Genomic DNA, 20,188 nt, shown 5'->3' on the forward strand with positions numbered 1-20,188 from the left:
GATAAGAAGAAACTTTCAGCACCAGGAATATTCACATTGGTCAGGTTTTCTGGTGTTAATAGCCTTCAGAAAAAGCGCTAGTCAATTTCACATTGTCTTCAAACAGGAGGCAACTACTCCAGCCAGAATATGCCAGTGAAAATATTCATTCATGGATATTCACACACACACACACACACAAACCCCAACAACCATTCCTGTCCTGCTTTTTAAGTGCCAGGATTAGAAACTCAAGTCTGAAAGGGATTTCAATTTATACTTGGGAGAAGTTCAAGTGAGGCCCAGGAAAACACAGAGAGCTGTCTTATTATCAGTTCAATCCTTCCAGCCTTGTACTCTCAGCCCTAAGTAGGACTCCCCAGGGTTTCACACACTAATATCTCCCCAACCAACCTGGGAGGTTCTGCACACATTATTTTATTACAATAATTTTCCTTATAATAATTTTAATAAACAAGAAACAGCGCCATTCTATTTTCCTTCACATTCCTGCATATTCCAAAACATCTTTTTCTGGGATTCTATCCCAAAGTACTGCCAAGCTCTGCTTTTCAGTTCTAATCTGTCCTTAACTGCAGTTCTAATCTCTCCTGATGTACAATTTTTACTTGTCCACTGGACACTGGAACTGAAAGGATAACACATATGAGGCAGAAGAACATGCTCTGGTTTTCTTTTCATCCAGACTCACAAATAATACTGGCAAGATGCAGGAGTAACAAATAAACAGTTTAAGGATTTAGGAATTTCTTAACGGAGAATCTTTAAAAGGTAGAAACCGGTACTATGTTTTTGGTAATTGGCATGATTTCTGACACTAGTAACTACTAAGAACCACTTGGAAATTTCTGTGACACTTAAGGAGGCAAGGGAGGTTAAAGCTTCAGCATTCCAATTCACTTACTAAGCATGCAGGTTGGTGCTGCCCAGCCTAGAGCACAGACACATTCAAATCCAGTAGGGGTCTCAAGGCAGCTTCCTCCGTTGTGGCAAGGATCCGAAAGACAGGCGTGTTCCGCTGCAGCAAGAAGAGAATCTCCTTCAGTTTAGCCAAAGCTGGCAAGGTGAACCACCCCTTACCCTCAAAGTCATTCCTTGCTTCCTTTGGCTCCTCCAACTTTCCATCTCGCAGTAGACCTTATACTCTCCCCATCTTTGAATGCTTCCAGGTTTACCACCGTGGTGAAATTCTCTGTTTTTTTACTATTGGTTCTATGGGCGTAGCTTGGTGGGCGTGTTGTGACTAGGTGGGTGTGGCTTGGCGGGCATGGCAGGGGAAGGATACTGCAAAATCTCCATTCCCACCCCACTCCGGGGTAAGGATACTGCAAAATCTCCATTCCCACCCCACTCTGGGGCCAGCGAGACGTGGTACTTGCTGGTTCTCCGAACTACTCAAAATTTCTGCTACAGGTTCTCCAGAACCTGTCAGAACCTGCTGGATTTCACCCCTGGTTTACCCCTGGTAAAACCAATGGCAGGGTACTAAGCTAAAGACCATCAGTTCACTTCTCAACAACTACTTCACACTTCCTGATCACACATTCCTCCCAATGCCATATTCAAGGACTAGGGCAGGGGTTCCTAGGCCACAGCCCACTACTGGGCCTTGAGCCATTTGGAACTGGGATGCGGAAGTGGTGGGCGAGCAGGTACGCACATCCACACTTGCACAAGCAACGAGTGCACATGTACTTCATTTGTGTGAATGGTGGGTACATGTGCCCAGCGTTCACACAAATGGAGCTGCGCATGGGCGGAACGGATGGAACCATCCTCTACCACCCCCACCCCCACCCTCTTACTTGTCTGTAAAGCTGGAAAGGTTGGCAAAATCTGGTCTAGGATGTTATCTGGATTAGATGGTTTGGAAACACACCTACCAGTTGTCTCATTACACCACACATTTCTGAACTAAGTTGATTTTAACTGCATGGTGACTGGTGAGCAATTCCAAATGATCCACTCGAGGCAACAGTCTTCTCCAGAAATGTGAAGTAATCCTATTGCCAATATTTCATTACCCAACTAAGTAACATCTTCAGTGTCAGTATTATGCTAGTATTTTACTACTATACTAGTACTACATTAGTACTTTAGTGTTTTATTTGTATATTAATTGGTGCATGCATGTGTCTATAACAAGAACATTTTTGTTAATGGGAATTAACCTTTAATAAATGCATGAAAACTATGGTTGCGTCTGACTTCCTCAAGACTGGAAGCCGTATGATATTTCTCCAGCTCTTTTGGACTTCAGATCTCATTGTCCTTGCCATTAGCCATGCTGGGTAAGCCAGATGAAAGCTGCAGTCCAAAGTTCTGGAGAACCACTGTTTCCCTACTGAAATGTAATTTTACATTTTCCCCACATCTCACGTTTTGTCCAGAACATCCATAGGGATGCAGCCATTGTGCTTAAATACAACAAAGTAGCCCCCTGGAGAATTTCTTACCAATTTCACAGTTTTGTCCCGAATAGCCTTCAGGGCAGGAACACTGGTATTTGTCAGGGCCTGTGTTGCTACAGGTCCCTCCGTTCAAACAAGGCGGGTGAGTCCCACAGTAGTTGAGATCTGCAAGGGATAAAGAGGAGCCAAAGAATGAATAAGAGGTTTCAAAACAGATGCTCTATGTCCTCTGCCATGCTATCCTCCAAGACAAAGCAACCAGATGGCAGCCAGCTCGTAAGCAGAGCAGGGAAGCAAAGACAGCAGTGCACCAAAGTGCACTTTCTACCTACCATCCCAACCTCCATGATATTGATCTGCATTTCAACACCCCTCCCCCCCCAAACAGCTCTTCCTAGATTCAGCCTACCTTTATTGCAGAATTGGCCACCCCAGTTGGTTTCACAGAGACATTGCCACGGTTCGTTGCAAGTGCCATGGACACAGCCTGGGTGTGGAATGCACTTATCGCAGTACTGGCCTTGCCATCCATACTGACACCTTCAAAGAAAGAGAGCTTGGAATTATATCCTGAAAGGAATAAAAGGACCAGTGGCTGGAAAGTCCAAGTTTCGCTTTTCCTGTTTTTTTTTTTTTTTAAAGGCTGCATTCTTTCTGAGACTTATTTGGTGGCTTCTTGTAAACAAACAGTTTTAACCAAGGTCTCTAAAGGCAGCCTTTGTACAAAAGAATAACTGTTCTGGGAGGCTCAGTGTGGAGCCATTGAAGACAAGACTCTATGCTATTCTGAAGCTCACATAAATGCAGGAGGGAGAGTGGGTGGGTGGACACAAGAGATCAATCTCTGGGCCTTGACAAATGGATTAGAGAAAGGGATCAGGGTGAAAAGGGAAAAGAATGAGTCAGGAGGAGCAACAATTATCCAAAGACCCTCATGAATACAAGGGGTTAGGGACATTTCAGCAGAAAGGCAAACAGCCCAGCAGGATGAAGCAGCTAGCTAACTAGGTTTCCCTCTGCTCACAACTTTGCCTCATGGATGTACCGCTGTTTGAGGGTATGCACTATGCAGTTACTAGGAGTCACAGGCTGACATGAGGAGAAGGAAGCCACTTTAAGACAGATAACAACAGAAGTCCTATAGCAATATTTCCATTCGGTAATTGATACTTCCATACAGAACATGAAAGGGATGGTGTGTGTGGGGGGGGGGGGGTAGGTGTTTGATACAGCTGCCCCAGACATAGGTCAGTAAAGGGACCCCAGTTCTATGATGATTTTATTTAAACTTTGGCTCAAAGGGACTTCAAGCAAACGAACACGTACTAGAACGCAAGTTGATGTAACAACAAAATCTGGGGAAAATAGTTTATTATCCAAATATCCAGCCTTCTCCGCGTTTCCGCCCTTGTGCACTGCCAATTTTTATTTTATTATTTTAAAAAATAATAAAATGTACTATCTGAGGCGAAGAATGAAAAATTTGCAAGTGTGAAATTGTAAGTGAACAAAAAAGGCATTTCATTACACCCAACATATGGGGAGAAGCAATCAACTCCACTTCATTGGACCTAACTTTCCAAAACAAGTGTTTTCATTTGATCTTCAAAGCAATACCCTGCCATACAAGCCTTGTGATGAGAGAAAAAAAATGACAGGGATATGACTGGGGAGCTAATCACTTAATGCTAATATCATGCTTCAATTCTCCTTGGAAAAAAAAAACACCTCTCAAATGGAAAGCCACTCCCCCCCTAATTATTATCTCTTTTTTTGACAGCAGCAGCAGCAGCTTTGAGAAAGAGAGATGCCTTGATGCCATTGAAAGATTGAAAACAACAGGTATTTCAAGTCCTTACTGTGGGATCTTCTCTGGGAGCAGCAGAGCAGAGGAAATGGAAGTTCCCCTTTGAATAAAGAAGGCCCAGAAGGACAAAAGATGGATTTCAATCCTTGTACAGAACAAAAGCTTTATAGCAGCTTCTCTCCTGCCCCTCACAAAAAGCTGCCTGAAATCCTGGACTACAGGCCCCATCACTGGCAGCCAGTGCTGGAAAGCAGAACGTGATATTGGGGAAGAGGGACTTCCAGAACAGAGCGCCGTAGTTAGGTGCCAAAAGCCTCTTGCAGCACACACACTGCTTCCACACAAAGCAGCATTTTAAAAAAACAAACAGCCTCCAATAGTCTAACTTTATTTTTAATGCTAGGCAAGGCCCATCTAGATAGTTCAGTTCCAAAAAGACAAGCCAAACTGAAGCCGGGCTAATTTTAGCAGAGGAATTTATTAGGCCTTTCCACATTAACGTACATCCAGCCATTGCATGCTTCAAAAATAAGAGTCTGGCTTACAAAATGGGCCCATTTCATCTTGATCAGGCCTTTTCTTTTTCTTTTTTTTCCGGCTCCACATCTAATGAGAATGAGAGAAAGTTCTATACATTTTTGTTTTTAGGTCTTGAAAGCAGCTTTGGCTGGGGTTTTATTTTTAAACGGGCTGCATCTGTAACATAGCAGACTATGACTCATCCTAACTCAGTGGGAAAAAAAACACACCATATAGTTTGGTTTCCCTGAGTCCAAGAAGATAATTTGAGGCTGGGGTATCAGGAAGGGCAGCTCTGCTGCTGGAAGTACTATATATATATATATATTAAAAAAAAGAAGTGTGGGAAAGTTGCACCTTAAGTAAATAAGGGCAATAATGCATGTCTGGGCAGCAAGTGGGAGGCAAAGAGACACAGGAAGGCTTGAACTCTGGAAACAAAGCCTGTTGTTCTGGCTAGCAAGGAATGCAGGCAAACCCTCTAAGGCACATTCAGCTGAATGACAGAAGCACAAATCTTTTGCTGCTTTGGCTTGTGCATCTCTTGGGATCCAGCCCAACCAAAATAGGGCAAAGAAATACGGCAGGCTGACTGAGGGCGAGTCTGCACGGAGAGACAGTCAGAGCGCAAGAATTTCACCACTTTTCCCTTCAGGATAATTCTGCTTGGGCCCCTTGGATTGATTTTGATCCTATTTTTGGGTAAAAGGCTCCATTCACTCCTTGCCTTTTTAAAAGCAGGCACACCTGCTTTTCAGCAATGTCTCCACAACAAAGGCACGGGATAGGGCCTATCTGCCTGCCCCACATCTCCCTCCATTCCAGGCAGCCCTGGGATAGGGACCACCTTTCGTGGAAGGCGTCTCAGAGGAAAGCTCTGATGGCTGAAAGGGGAAGGGCACTCAAGCTCACTGCCTTCAGTCGTTGTGGCTGCTCCATCACTGGAGGTTTTTAAGAAGAGACTGGACAATCACTTGTCTGAAATGGCAGGGGTCGGCAACCTTAAACACTCAAAGAGCCATTTCGACCCGTTTCCCACAAAAAACACCAGGAGCCACAAAACTCTTCCAGTGCCTGACTATTTCCTGAGCAACCACAAAACTAGTATATGTAGTTGAATTAAACATTCTGGGTTTTTTAAAAAACTTTTCTTGGATTTATCCATGGTTGGCCTACTGGAGATTGAAAACCTCAGTAAATCACATGCCAGTGGATATCGTACATTGGCGGTTGTGATGCATATTTTGAGTGACGGGGGAGTCGCAGCAGAGGGATGAAAGAGCCACATGCGGCTCCAGAGCTGCCGACTGTTGACCCCTGGTATAAGGCTTCTGCTACTTGAGCAGGGGGCTGGACTAGAAGACCACCAAGGTCCCTTCCAGCTCTTATTCTGATTCATAGTTAACATTTCTCTTCCCAATATAATCATATTCCATTTCTGCAACTGAGAAAGCCCTTAGGGGAGCAGCCACGCTGGGGTCGTCTTGTTCCAGACAGATTCTTCTCTTTTGCAAATACGGTGGCAGCTACAATGTGGAAGCCACTTCTAACAAGGGCCTTGAGAGCATGCAAAGTCTCCCTACTGCTGCTGAATGAATGTTGTGTACTGCACAAGGGCCCTCCTGGGGTGACCTATTGGCAGCCTCACTGATAGGTAGTTCTCGACTTACGAGCACAACAGATCCCAAAATTTCTGTTGCCAAGCAAAACATTTGCTAAGTGAATTATGTCCTATTTTACGACTTCTTGCCGCAGTTGTGAAGTGAATCACTGCAGCTGTTAATTTAGTAATGTGGTTGTTACGTGAATCTGACTTCCCCATTGATTTTGCTCATCAGGAGGTCACAAAAGTTGATCACATGACACTGGAACCATCATAAATATAAGTCAGTTGCCAGGCATCCAAATTTTGATCATGTAACCAAGGAGATCCTGAAACGGTTGTAAGTGTGAAAAATGGTTGTAAGCCACTTTTTTCAATAATGTTGAAACTTTGAATGAACAGTTCAATAAATGAACTGTTGTAAGTTGAGAACCACCTGTACATTCCTTTCCTTTTCAGGATCTTCTCAAGGCAGACCCAGATCAATAAAGGCTTGAAAGCTGCCAGACAATGTGGTCCCCGTCCCCCCCACTGCTACAAGTAATAGTCCTGCTTTCTACAGAGAGGCGAGAGAGGTGCTTGTGGGGTTATTGGCAGTGGCCCACTCCTCTTCTGAAAAACTCGAGAACACAAATGGGGTGGGTGCTGTTACCAGGGAGAGAAATGCAGGGAGTTGATTGGCTTTGATATTAAGAAAGAGGAAGGAGCGTGTTGGCTCGGTGTGATGTGATTGGGCAGGCCTGGGGATGATTGGTCACAATGCTTGCCAGTGGAAGGGGAAGGACGAGGTCTGGTTGACCCCTTTTTCACTGTGCTTGCCACCACTTTTTGGAATATAAATCTATCCTTTGGATTCAGACTTGCAAACCTCCAAACCTCAAGCGGTTCCCTGAGGCCAGAGATTTTCCTGACCTCCCCAAATGCTTCTGGCTTCTGGTGACCGAGTCTCGAAGTCAGACTAGGGAAGAAACCAAAAACCCCACAATATGTCTGATTACACAGCCAGCTTCTGGAGGGCCCCTCTGCCAGCCAGTCTCAGGAGCTCCCTCCTTTCCTGCGCCTGAAACCCAGGCAGCAATTACTCCAGAGAGAAAAGGAAGCGTTGAAAAGCAAAGGTCCCTATTCCAATCATGCTTGCCAGCCTTACCTGAATGCAAACCCAATTCAAGGATGCATCGTAATCATGATTCTTGGCTTTCCGAGCCTGGCTAGATGCAAGCTGTCCTCCCTACCCACCACTCTCCCCAACCTTGTCTGCTTGCCAGAAAAATAAAGGAGACATCAAAGAACCACAGCAGCCCTCTGCCTCATCAAGAAGATCTACGGACGGACAAGATTCCATCCAAGCTATTAACCTCTCATCACTCTGAAGTCTGGCTCCCAAGAGCAGAGGACCTAAGGAGGAGGCATTAATCCCATCTCAAGAATGCTCAACTTGTGCCTACTGGTGGGAAAAGTTGAGGGGAAGGAGGAGGGGAGAGGGTAGGAGATGGCGAAAGCTAAAACCAGTCATGTAATTATACTTACTAGAAGTAAGTAAACGGATTACGCACTAACGTTGGGTCAAGAGTTTAGCTGCCGTGCAGTATAGGAGATTCACAATCTATTTGACTTCCTGGCTCCAGACCCCAAAGAAATATGTTTACATGTAACAGGCTTTTCTAAGGCATCTCCCCAAAACATTGTTTTCTTTGCCCGAGCCCTGGGGTCGAGAATATTTGCTTCAAAATTAAACATCAAGACTGTCCTAATGATAACTCCTGCTTTTTGTTTTTTTAACTTTTACAACAATTCGGAATCATTTAAGCCAAGAAATTCTTTTGCTTTTACCTGCATTCGCCGGGTATTTTACAAGAACCATGTCTGGGGTTGCAACCCTGACGACAGATTGCTGAAAAGAGAAAAATGGGAGAAAATTAAAAAGAAAGGAAATTTAGGAGAAATAAAGGGACAATGTAACATTTCTTGCACTTTGAATCCCCTGGAAAGTTTTTAATAGCCCAGTCAGCACTGCAGCGGGTCCCTTGAATGAAGCCTTTTAGAAAAGAAACTGAATTGCTCCGTGCTAGCAACCTACAAAGAAGGGGTCCCAAGTGCGGTTCCACCACAAAACCGCGGTAGACTAAAGCGCGCTCGACGAAAGCGCGTACGTGACGTCATCACAGCGCGACGGAAACAGCACGCTGTGAGCGGTAAACTTAAAATTAACGCGTAAATCTAAACCTAACCCCCCCAAACCTAACCCTAAGCCTAACCCTAAACCTAACCCTATACCTAACCCTAACGCTAACCCTTAACCTAACCCTAAACCTAACCCTAACGCTTAACGTAACCCTAACCCTAACCCTAACCCTTAACCTAACCCTAACCCTAACCCTTACCTTTATGTGAATCGGCTTGCTTTAAAAGCGCTTTTTAAAGCGCCCTTTTTTCTCCGCGGTCGTATTTGTCACGCTGCTGATGACGTCACGTACGCGCTTTAATCGGGTGCGCTTTAGTGGACCGCGGTTTTGACGGGTCACGCCCAAGTGCTTGGTGGAAGCTTCATTAACAAAATTACATGAGGCCCAATGTTGAGCGTTCTAAAGACTTTACTGGCCTGCAGCATTTTCTGTCTCTCAACTTAAGTCTATACATTTAGGCACCCACATATTATAGCTGCAAATCATTTGCATAAAAGCACCTTTCACCCACTCCGACAGGGAAATGTTTGGTGATTGGCAGTGCACTGATAGCACCACAGCCAACACAGAACGGAAAAGCAACCAGGGATCTTTCACTTGCTTTATTGGCATTAAACAAAGGAATCTGGTTTTTTTTTTAAATCCTTGTTTGTAGGTAGGAATGGGAGATGTACCAGACTCAGAATGGGATCGTTTTCAAATGAAGCAGAATTGTATCTCACTTTCAGAAAAGGGAGTACATGCCAGAGGTGGGTATGGCCAAAAAAGCAAGCAGACACGGTCATGTCACCATCTTAGACATTCACAGACAACCCACACTCTTCTTGGATGTGTGCAACAATAGTGGTCTCCAAAGGCCTTCTAGCAGGAGCCACTGGAGGCATTTGCCAAGCCTAAATGGCAGCTGCAGGTATCGGAGTGCAGGCCATTTTTATCAGAGGTCTCAGCGCAAAAGGAGTCCCTGTCCAATTGCAAATTCACTCTACCCGATTTGCAACAAGTGTAGACCTCAAAAAACTCCTCACAAAGATGTCTTAAAAAGTAAAACTGGAGTAGACAAACTGATGGAAGTCTTAAAGGGCAAAACATTCTTAAATGGACACCCCAAAATTAACTCCCGTTCTGGTTAATATAGCAGGAGCTCAGGTGGCAATCTTTCCCTATCGCTCTGCTACCTGCTCCTCTGTTTTGGAAATGTGACGGCTTATAGCTGGGACTGTGCTGTACAAAATTAAACACTCCACAATTGAAATATGATCCTTATGGATGCTTTTTAAACACATTTGGCTAAAATTCATGATACCTTCATGCTGAACAATATTGTTTAGGCGTCCCCAGGCTTTAGGGCAGTGGTAGCCAACCTGGTCCCTACCGCCCACTAGTGGGCGTTCCAGCTTTCATGGTGGGTAGTAGGGGTTTGCTGTAACTCTGCTTTGTTAATTTTATAAAGTAAAGTTACTTCCCTACTTTATAAATCACCATTATTGTGGGCGGTCAGAAAATTTTACTACTAACAGAGATACAAAAGTGGGCAGTAGGTATAAAAAGGTTGACTACCCCTGCTTTAGGGACTGGTGGTCACCTCTGCCTAGAATGTTGAGGACATCCAGTGGGTGCTTGCTAGAAGATAGCTACTGGGAGGGGGCTCATCCATTCACAAAATAACCCCTAATTATTATCCTACTTGATACCTATTGAAGCCTCTCTTTAACAGAAACAACCCCCCCCCCCCCCATTTACTACTATCCTTCTTCCAGGAAGGGAGGAAAACTACCATTTTCAATTTCTTTTTTTAAAAAATGAGGCTTATTAGGCCTCATGCATTCTTGGCTATAAAGAAGCATGAGTTTTGTTTTGCAGCTTAATACGTATATAATTTTTAAAAACGTATTCCAAAAAATCACAATCACTCTTTCTCATTCACTCACTCACACATATAGAGCTCAGGTGGGCAGGGAGAGTGGCCTAATGGCCTATATTAAGTGAAGATCTGCATGCATAGTACTACCTCCAAGCGGCCACGTTATACCAAGTCATACGAGGTACTGGATGAAAGTCACAACTCGCAAAATAATCATGCATTATTAAACTAAATACAAACACAGCTTGGGAGGTCTCCTAGATATATCACTAGCTGAGAAAGCTTAAGCAGCAACGTTGAGGAGTTTTGTTTTGTTTTGCCAGCTGCAGCTCTCCCTGGAGAAGTCAGCTATTCATGCGCTAGTGGTGTCCAAGTTGGATTGCTGTAATATAGTCTTTACGCTGTTTAAATCCTTTTAGAACCTTCATTGGTAGGGAATGTAACTGTTCAAGGTTGGATGTATCAGTAGGGGAAAGAGTTTGATTCATGTGATATCTGCATTTCGCCAACTGCATTGTGGGCAAGTACATTTCATTCACTGATCTAATCCGCTTTTCAAACAAGTTAAACTGGTATCATCATTACAGCTTGCAGAAGCAACTTGTTCTGCTTATCTGCATCTCGTATGAAGCAGGGCTTCTTTTTTAGAATGAAGGCAGAATATACATGTCCGAGGATAATGTTGTAGGACCCCATCTGGGTCGGTCACTGGAACCTGAGGTTTTGTTTTCTGAGCTTTCGGACTTGTGCTGGAGCCCTCCTCCGACCCAGATTGGATCCTATAGTACATTCTTTTATCTGTTTTGATTTGTTCACCATTCAATTTTGTCAGCTAACCTTAATTTCTCGGATTATAACAGAGGAAGACAGTTTCTCCATTTATTTTCTCTACATCCTACATAATTTTATATACTGGTGCATCTTTTGCTTGCCTTTTTCTGAGCAAAAGAACCCCCAAATATTTTACCTTTCCTACTAGACCAGTTTCCTTTATTCATTATGGTTACTCTTTTCCAGCTGTAAATATCCTGAGTTAAACTAAACTGCATACAACATTCAAAGGTAACCTCCCGCTAAAGTCATTACAGTTCTGCTAACTTAATTACAGCATCTGTTTATTCCTCCATGTTTCCCAGCATGGGATTTGCCTTTATTCAAAGCAACTAAAAAAAAAAAAACCCTGGATGTTTCCTAGAAACCTCTTGACCACATCTGTATAGTTCTGCCTATTCAGTCATTACTGAATCTGACTCCATTAGCACACATATTAGAACTTTTTTTTTTGATGTACACTACATTGGTCATTTAATTGCCTATTCCTCTATTTTAGGGATATTCTTTCAGACCTTTTGTTGTTCTTGTATTTTAATCACCTTAGATAATTTGGTATCAACCAAAACATAGCCGGTCCTGTAGATGATTTGATGTAGCTGCCCTTTACATCTAATGTCCCTTTTATTATAATATTATAATATTATTTCATGACTTTGCTGACTGTTAATTTGTTCTAATCCTGTAAGCCATCTAAGTTTTGGATTCAAAAAGGTCAGCCTAAAATATTTTAAATTAAAACTATTCTAATTTTGCCCCGAGTTATGGCAAAACCATTTTTTTTGAGCAGATAATTAGTTGGCCTAAAAAGATAGCCCCATTTTTTGGCCTCTAGAATTTGGGAGTGGAAGATATACAAAAAAAACAGAACATGGGTATTACAAACCTTTGTTGCAGTCTGGTCCCATCCAGCCTTCCAAGCAGGTTTTATTGCCATTCTGATCACAAGTATAGTGTCCAAAAAAGTCATCTCTTGGTCGACAAAGTTTGTTGCATCCAAAACCATAGTAGTGTTCATCACAGGTGACCCGGATCTGGTATTCAAAATGAGCTACGCCAGAATTTTGCTTCAAGACCTGCCACTGACGGCTTGGATTGATCATCCCGGAATGTGATGCCTTTTCAATAATGCTATCTGCACCTGAAAGAGGAAAAATCAGTAAGAATGAAGCAGCCACTTGGGAGGACTTCAATGATAGTGTTAATTCACCCAAGAAGCCCCCAAAAGTGAAAGATGTGGAAGTTAAGGTAACAATATTGTCAAGTCTTGAAGCACCAGCCTGCGTTGAAGTGTCACCTACGAGGAAACATACATTTTCATAGAAATTTGGAGATATTTCATCCTTTGCTGTTGCTGTCCTGGTTGGCATTTCTAAATATACTATACACATACACTCCGATAAACTCCTTATTCCTAACACAGAGTGCCTCATTGCCCAGTTGTACCAGCTGTGCTGACAACGTTCTATCCATTAAATCAAACAATTATAAAGTGATTACAATCACTAAACAATTACAATTACAATCAGGAAAGTGCTGCTAGAAAACACATGGTTTATGAAAAAAACAACTCTAAATCTAGAGCGGAATATAAAATCCAACACCAACTGATGATCAACAATTAGGACGGCAGCACGAGGCTGGAACAGCTTTTCCAAACAAGAAGAGCACAGCTCCCACTTACAATGTCTTGTGCTTTATTCTGATCATTCATCCAACAACCCGATAGCCTTTGCATAGCATTTATAAAGCCTTCGGGCCATATACAGTAGAAGTGTTGTAACAAAACCCATTTGGACTTGGAAAATCCGTGCCAAAAATTTCCAGACAAGCAGGTATAAGCAACTTTAAAGAAATGGTTGCTCACCTTCCCAAGTTAACTTTTTAAAGCCAGTTATGATATTTATCCATCCTTTTAGATGCCAGTTTTCAAGCTACTTTAAGCTGTCATTACATGCACACTTAACTGTGAGTAAGCCTAATGAATTCATAGTGTCTGCGTGGACATGTAAAGGGCTAAATTGGAAAAATGAAAGTAGAGATAATCTGACAAGATTTCTCCACGATCTCTTTGAAGGAAACTCATTTTAGTTCTGAAAGAAAGCCCTCAACTGCTGTGGGGTATACCCACAAACCTGAAAATTTCACATTAGTGTGGAACATTGTTTATAGATCTGTGGTATTTCACTTTGTAGTCTAGCCTTGTGACTTCAGTTATCTGACACTGCCATAAGACTTGCTTGCTAGCAGGTCTGGGCTATAACATGAATTTTTTTCTGGACACAGAAAGGTGCCTAATACATTCAGAAAAAAAAGGGGGGAGGGAAGAAAAAATAAAAGGGAAAAAGATGGTAATGATGCCAAGATATAAATAAGGTGTCAGCAGGGCTAAGGACAAGAAAGCAAGACAGGTTTAAAGAACAAATCTGCTTTAGCAATTTTTAAAAGTTATTTTTTTTTAAAAAAAAATATAATTTGTTTTGATGAATTTTGGAACAACAGTGAAAAAGACAGTTATGAACTCCTGGTTTGCTCACTTGGTAAAGATAATTTCCAAATCTCCCAGGTTTTTTAATATATACACAACAAATTAATTTGAAGAGATGAATATTCTAACTGTATATTGAAACATAAGCCACTTTTGAAGGCTCCCTTCAGCTATATTGGTGACCAGATCACAGGCTAAAAACATCAGGAAACATAAATATATTCTAGCCTTAAACTAAGTTAGATGAGCATAGTCCTATTTAGCCTAGTTTTGTGAATTACAACTTTTCATGGCTGTCCAGGGCAGGTCATAATATTTCTTCTAGCTCAGCTGAGAATATTTCAGAACATGGATTTCTGTATACAAATCATTTCTGAAGTTAGTCTTGTTTGCAGAACAGCCATGGCTAAATGTAATCCATGAAGTTATAAGAAAGGACAAAAGTCAATTCAGGTATTTCAGGTTGATGGCTATGTTACTAAAACAGCCTCCTCGTTTGGTTTTATTTATTTATTTATTTATTTATTTTATCGTATAAGAGCTTCAGGGAGGATTATGTGATCCCACTTGATATTGTGAGAGAGGCTCTGCTCCACCTTTAGCCACAGTTCTATTTCCAGCATTAAAGGCTGCTTTAATTATGGGCTAATAGAGGTATTAATACTTCTGAACAACTAAATGCCATTCAAGCTGTTAAACCATCTGAGTTATCGCAAGAGGAATTGCAACTGAAATGTGGAATAGCAGTATATTCTGTTAAAACTTGTCCTGATTTCACCATGTGACCCAAACACATTAGAAGCCTTCAGACTATTATCAGCTCAGAAGTGCTACATTAGACAATTCTAAATCTGCAGGTATTTAAAAAATAGACAGTTAAAGAATATTGCTAAAGTATTGAAATAAAGAGTAAGATTATTATTACATCTCTTTAAAGTATTAGTTTAACAATTACAAAAATGGAAGTTTAAAATGATGGGGGTCAATTGTGCACAAGATTTGGAGTAGCCACATTAAAGATCAGTTTTGGCTCATCTATTTGCTCAAATGATTTTGTATAGAATTATGGATTTTCAGCAAAACTATTCAGCAAACTATATTATTCTTTTAGGACAGAAATACAGCAATTTACAATTTATCTTCAGTTACAATCTTAAACTAATAGTAACGACATGGTCACTCCCCATTTATAAACTGGCTTTACAGGCATGGTGGAAAGACTGATAATAATATGCTATACAGTCAAGGTTTAACGCTGTGTTTAAAAACTGCTTCCTGCAAGGATATCATACCTCTCTTTTGAGAACAGTTATGCTGGGAACACAGACCTAGTTACTTATTCAACTAACAGCTTTCAAAATATTTGTTCCAGGGCAGTTTGTAATGTAAATTGCACCATAAAGGCCCATTGTTGCACACTTCATTTCCCTAATAATGGCGATACCTGTAGGGCCAATTCACACATGCAAGGCAACAGTCCCCTTATCCATGGACGCAAGAGCCTGCTGCTAGCAACTGCGTGACCTCTATGTCTGCAAACCTAGTTTTATGTTCACATACAGTTCTGAATAGACAAGGGGAATGCAACTTGTATGTGTAAAATGCTGCGCCTCTGCTCCCCCTCCCCTCACCTTGGTATATCATAACATCATTGGGCAGTTATTAGCCACCGCACAGGAAAAAAACAAGCACTCACATAACCAGCTGTGGTAGGATTTTCCACATACTCTTTACTTCTTCTCTCCACTCCCACCTTGGCAGCTTGTGCAGTACCCAAAGAAAATTAGTTCAGAGCTTGAGAAACCTGCCATTACTAAGCCACAGAAATGGAAGGTTAATGACTAGCAATCCAATGGCGGCAGACAGTGAAAAAAAAAGAGGAAAAAAAAAAGCCAGCCTGCCTGCCTAGAGAGAAAGCGATCTGTAGATTTTGCCACTGAGTACATTGGAATCTTACACTTTGAATCAAAATGAGAAGAGAAAAAAAAATGAAAGCAATTGGACACTGAAAGGAATGTAGGAAAGAGAAGGTATGTATCGGGCGATGAAGGTGTCCAGAATTATTTTTTTTCCCTAAGCTCCTCATAAAATGTGTTTGTACTGTTTTGGGCGAGTCAAGAGCCACAGGTAAAATGCTGTTTTCTTGCTTAAATGGCTGATAGCTACGGTTCCACCACAAAACCGCGTTCGACTAAAGCGCCCTTGACGAAACCGCGTACCTGACGTCATCACAGCACGACGAAAAAAGCACGCTGTGAACGATAAAGCTAAAATTAACCCCTAAACCTAACCCCCCTAAACCTAACCCTAAACCTAACCCTTAACCTAACGCTAAATCTAACCCTAACCCTTAACCTAACCCTAACCCTTAACCTAACCCTTAACCTAACCCTAACCCTAACCCTAACCCTAACCCTTAACCTAACCCTAACCCTAACCCTTACCTTAACTGGAATCGGCTTGCTTTCAAAGCGCTTTTTAAAGCGCCCTTTTTTCTCCGCGGTCGCTGTTGTCGCGCTGCGGATGACGTCAGCGACGCGCTTTAATCGGGCGCGCTTTAGTGGACCGTGGTTTTTTCGTGCCACGGATAGCTTAGACACATTAGGATCATTAATCTATAGACTATAATCTGGTCTGTTGTAGTGGGATGCCTGACTGTTAAGATCCTTTCAGCTCAGCTTCTGATATCAAAATTCAATTTCCCTCTCGAGAATTTTCCAAGAGGGTATTCTGTACTGTTAAACCAGGACACATTTGGCAATCAATTGTTACTAGGGTAAAAAAAGGGCTCGAGCTATGCCGTGCAGATTTTTCCCCTATTTGTTAAGGTAAGCAAGTAGGTTAAAAGTAAAGGTTCCCCTCGCACATATGTGCTAGTTGTTCCCGACTTTAGGGGGCGGTGCTCATCTCCGTTTCAAAGCTGAAGAGCCAGCGCTGTCTGAAGACGTCTCCATGGACATGTGACCTGCATGACTAAATGTTGAAGGCGCATGGAACGCTGTTACCTTCCCGCCAAAGTGGTCCCTATTTTTCTACTTGCATTTTTACATGCTTTCGAACTGCTAAGTTGGCAGAAGCTGGGACAAGTAACGGGAGCTCAATCCGTTACATGGTGCTAGGGATTCGAACCGCTGAATCTCTAATTGACAAGCTCAGCATCTTAGCCACTGAACTATCGCGTCCCTGCAGGTAGACACAAGTAGGTTACAGCCTCTTAAGTTTGAAATAAGGAAGCTATTCCTACTCAGAGACTCATAAGGTCATTATTTATCCATCAGCATTAACATATCACATTCAATGGTTAAATATATCCTCAAGGCCATCTTTACCCATCTAACACTATCCAAAAAATGGAATACATTTTTTTAAAAAAACCCAACATCCTTAGGTGATCTCAAGAATTTTAGATACATAAATATGAATCAATTCGGATTTAAAGACTATAAAGATTAAGGTAGGGAGAACCAGGCAATACATTATCTTCAAAATGCTTTCCTAAGGTCTGCTTGAATTATTGAACTATAACATGCTGACAATATCTAACACTATTCAGAATGCATTCTTTTAAATTGTTAGTTGAACTTTCTCATTCCAACAAGAGATTCCAATCCTGCAAAAGATTCCAGACACCTGTAATTTTCATATGTATTATCTCAGCCTTATTTAGGATGAATTCCTGTTAATTTTCATTATGTTGCTGATGTGTCCTTTAAAAGGAGATGTTCATGATATGTTCCAAAGGAGGAATTCCCAGTCCTACAGGTTCAAGTCCTTTGAAAGAGCCAGCATGGCACCACCCAATGACTTTTGCTATCTTCAGTCCCAATCTTTTACAACCTACATTGGATTGCAACTCCCAGAATTCCTATACACCATGACGGAAACTAATTGCAGGCCAAATCCCATTACAGTCATTGTAGCTCAGGGGTGTCAAACTTGGGTTGTCATGTTGTCATTATGTGACATATCATAACTAGAGCCGAGGTGGCGCAGTGGTTAAATGCAGCACTGCAGGCTACTTCAGCTGACTGCAGTTCTGCAGTTCGGCTGTTCAAATCTCACCGGCTCAGGGTTGACTCAGCCTTCCATCCCTCCGAGATGGGTAAAATGAGGACCCAGATTGTTGTTGGGGGCAATATGCTGACTCTGTAAACCGCTTAGAGAGGGCTGAAAGCCCTATGAAGCGGTATATAAGTCTAACTGCTATTGCTATAACTTCTTTTCCCCTTCACTAAAATGAGAGGGTGTGGCGTGACCAGCATGTGATGCATCTGGCCTGCAGGTCGGGAGTTTGACACCCTGTTGTAGCTGATTTCCTAGCAGGCATCAGACCGCCTATCCTTTTAGTAATACATTTGACAGCTCCCATCTAAGAATATCTGAAGAAAAGTATTTTAAAACTGTCACACATCTATTTTCAGAGAAAGGACCAACAGAATACCTGCTTATGTATCATAACCACTCCATACCCGCATCTAATCTTATTCTTCAAGAACAATAAGCTCTTCATATGCCATATCTGGAAAGCACATCAAGGTAACAAGATTCCTATCATTCTTTTGAGATCCTGGAATTTATACAAAGTCAAGGCTTGCCTGGACTTGAATAAGACAGTATTTGTTGTGGAGGGCTGCTGAATGTGAGCCACTCAAAGCTTTGACTGGACGGTAGTAGAAACAAGATGGTAGACTAAATAGTTATCTTCCAGATATGTTAGATTACTTCTTCCAGTAAGCTATCCAAATTACTGGCTATGCAAGATAGAAGTGCTCAGCACTGAAATATAATTGATAATGTTTGCTCTTCAATCTGACATTAATAGAGCTTCTGGACTTTAGCTTTAGGGAACAGCATTCTAAAATTTTCCACAAAATAGTTAATACTTCAATTAGGACAGATAAATGCATTGTAATCCAGTCTAAATTGTGTTTCTCCAAAAGCAATTTAAAATGCTGTGGTTACATTACGGTAATTAATCTATCCCGTTAATTTAAAACACATGTAAATTATGAATCAATTGCCATTTCAATATTGCATTCTAATCTATTCATCATAAAGTTCTACGAGACCTAATAAAACTTTGCAATAGCAGATAGCCAACATAATATTGAAAGGGGGAAGTTTCCATTGCCTGGTCACCATTGTGATCAATTATGCAATACCAGATCTATTGCAAATTTACTCATGAATAAGCACAAAGCTCCATCTGGATGTGGTCAAACATGCTTTTCAGTAAAAAGGATTTTAAGTAACTTTTTTGAGGGAAGGGGGAGTTGGTGAAAAACTTCGCTTCCAGAATGTTCGAACAAATAAAGGATTCATTGTGAAGCTTCAGACATTCTGTTTCATGAAATAAAGATGAGATCTATTCAAAGAGATAGTACAAGATGCAGAATGAAAAGAATTAGGCTCTTCTAGCAAACAAGAGCTTCTTTCAATTTTCAGAGTTTCTCCAGTTGAGTTAATATGGCAACACCTATATGAGAATCATCTCTCTTTCATATGTTGTTTTATGCCTTTATCTTGCATTTTCTGGTTTCAGTGTCCACAAAATGCACTTGCTTCTATATAATGGAAGTGTTTTCTATCCTTTCCTTGCAATGCAGAAGAAAACATCCAACCAATGATGAAACCTTCACCATAGTAAGATATACCATGAGTAAATGTTAGCAAGCAAGTTTCTTTTGAGGAGAGCTTTCACAACAATTTTGGGAGAGGAAGATTTAAGGTTGGCTAGATAGAAATGAGAAGAAGCACTACCCTGCAAATTGAAGTCATTGTTAAACTGTTTTACTCCTCTCCTCTCTTTAAAAGGGAATTTCTATTTCATTTTTATTTTTACCAATTCATATATGGTAGTTCCTATGCAGAGTTATGTAAATTTCAAAAAAGGAAAGGAAGCAAACACAATTGTAGATGAATGGAAGCATTTCACTCAAGATACCCACCAGCTGTTCTTAGAGAAGGCATTAAGGTAAAGGTAAAGGTTCCCCTAGCACATATGTGCTAGTCATTCCCAACTCTAGTGGGCGGTGCTTATCTCTGTTTCAAAGTTGAAGAGCCAGCGCTGTCCAAAGATGTCTCCGTGGTTGTGGCCGGCATGACTAAATGCCGAAGGCGCATGGAACACTGTTACCTTCCTACCAAAGGTGGTCCCTATTTTTCTACTTGCATTTTTATGTGCTTTTGAACTGCTGGGTTGGCAGAAGCTGGGACAAGTAACGGGAGCTCACTCCGTTACATGGCGCTAGGGATTCAAACCACCGAACTTTCTGATCAACAAGCTCAGCATCTTAGCCACTGAGCCACCATGTCCCTACATTTTATCCCCCATCAATTACAATTATAAGGAGATAACAATTCCTAAATTTATTTATTTTTTAAAGGTTGAGAAATACCCTAAAAATTTCATAGCCATTAGGAAAGCTGTTTAGTGACGAAGAAGCATGACTGAATTACTCTGATTTAACCTATGTTTACCAACA

At 41.6% G+C, this 20,188-nt stretch overlaps 1 protein-coding gene across 1 annotated transcript in view; it reads right to left on the minus strand.

Annotated features, from left to right (window-relative positions):
* The window catches only part of JAG1 (jagged canonical Notch ligand 1), a 62,451-nt gene that overhangs the window by 24,377 nt on the left and 17,886 nt on the right, over positions 1-20,188 (minus strand). The window contains exons 4-8 of the mRNA XM_032213680.1: positions 12,102-12,356; positions 8,171-8,231; positions 2,821-2,951; positions 2,457-2,576; positions 905-1,018 (exon numbers count right to left, since the gene is read on the minus strand). Of these exons, the coding sequence (XP_032069571.1) occupies positions 905-1,018; positions 2,457-2,576; positions 2,821-2,951; positions 8,171-8,231; positions 12,102-12,356 (681 nt within the window). The remainder of the gene's footprint in view (positions 1-904; positions 1,019-2,456; positions 2,577-2,820; positions 2,952-8,170; positions 8,232-12,101; positions 12,357-20,188) is intronic.

The sequence above is a fragment of the Thamnophis elegans genome, chromosome 3, assembly GCF_009769535.1.
Source record: "Thamnophis elegans isolate rThaEle1 chromosome 3, rThaEle1.pri, whole genome shotgun sequence".
Classification (NCBI taxonomy): domain Eukaryota; kingdom Metazoa; phylum Chordata; class Lepidosauria; order Squamata; family Colubridae; genus Thamnophis; species Thamnophis elegans.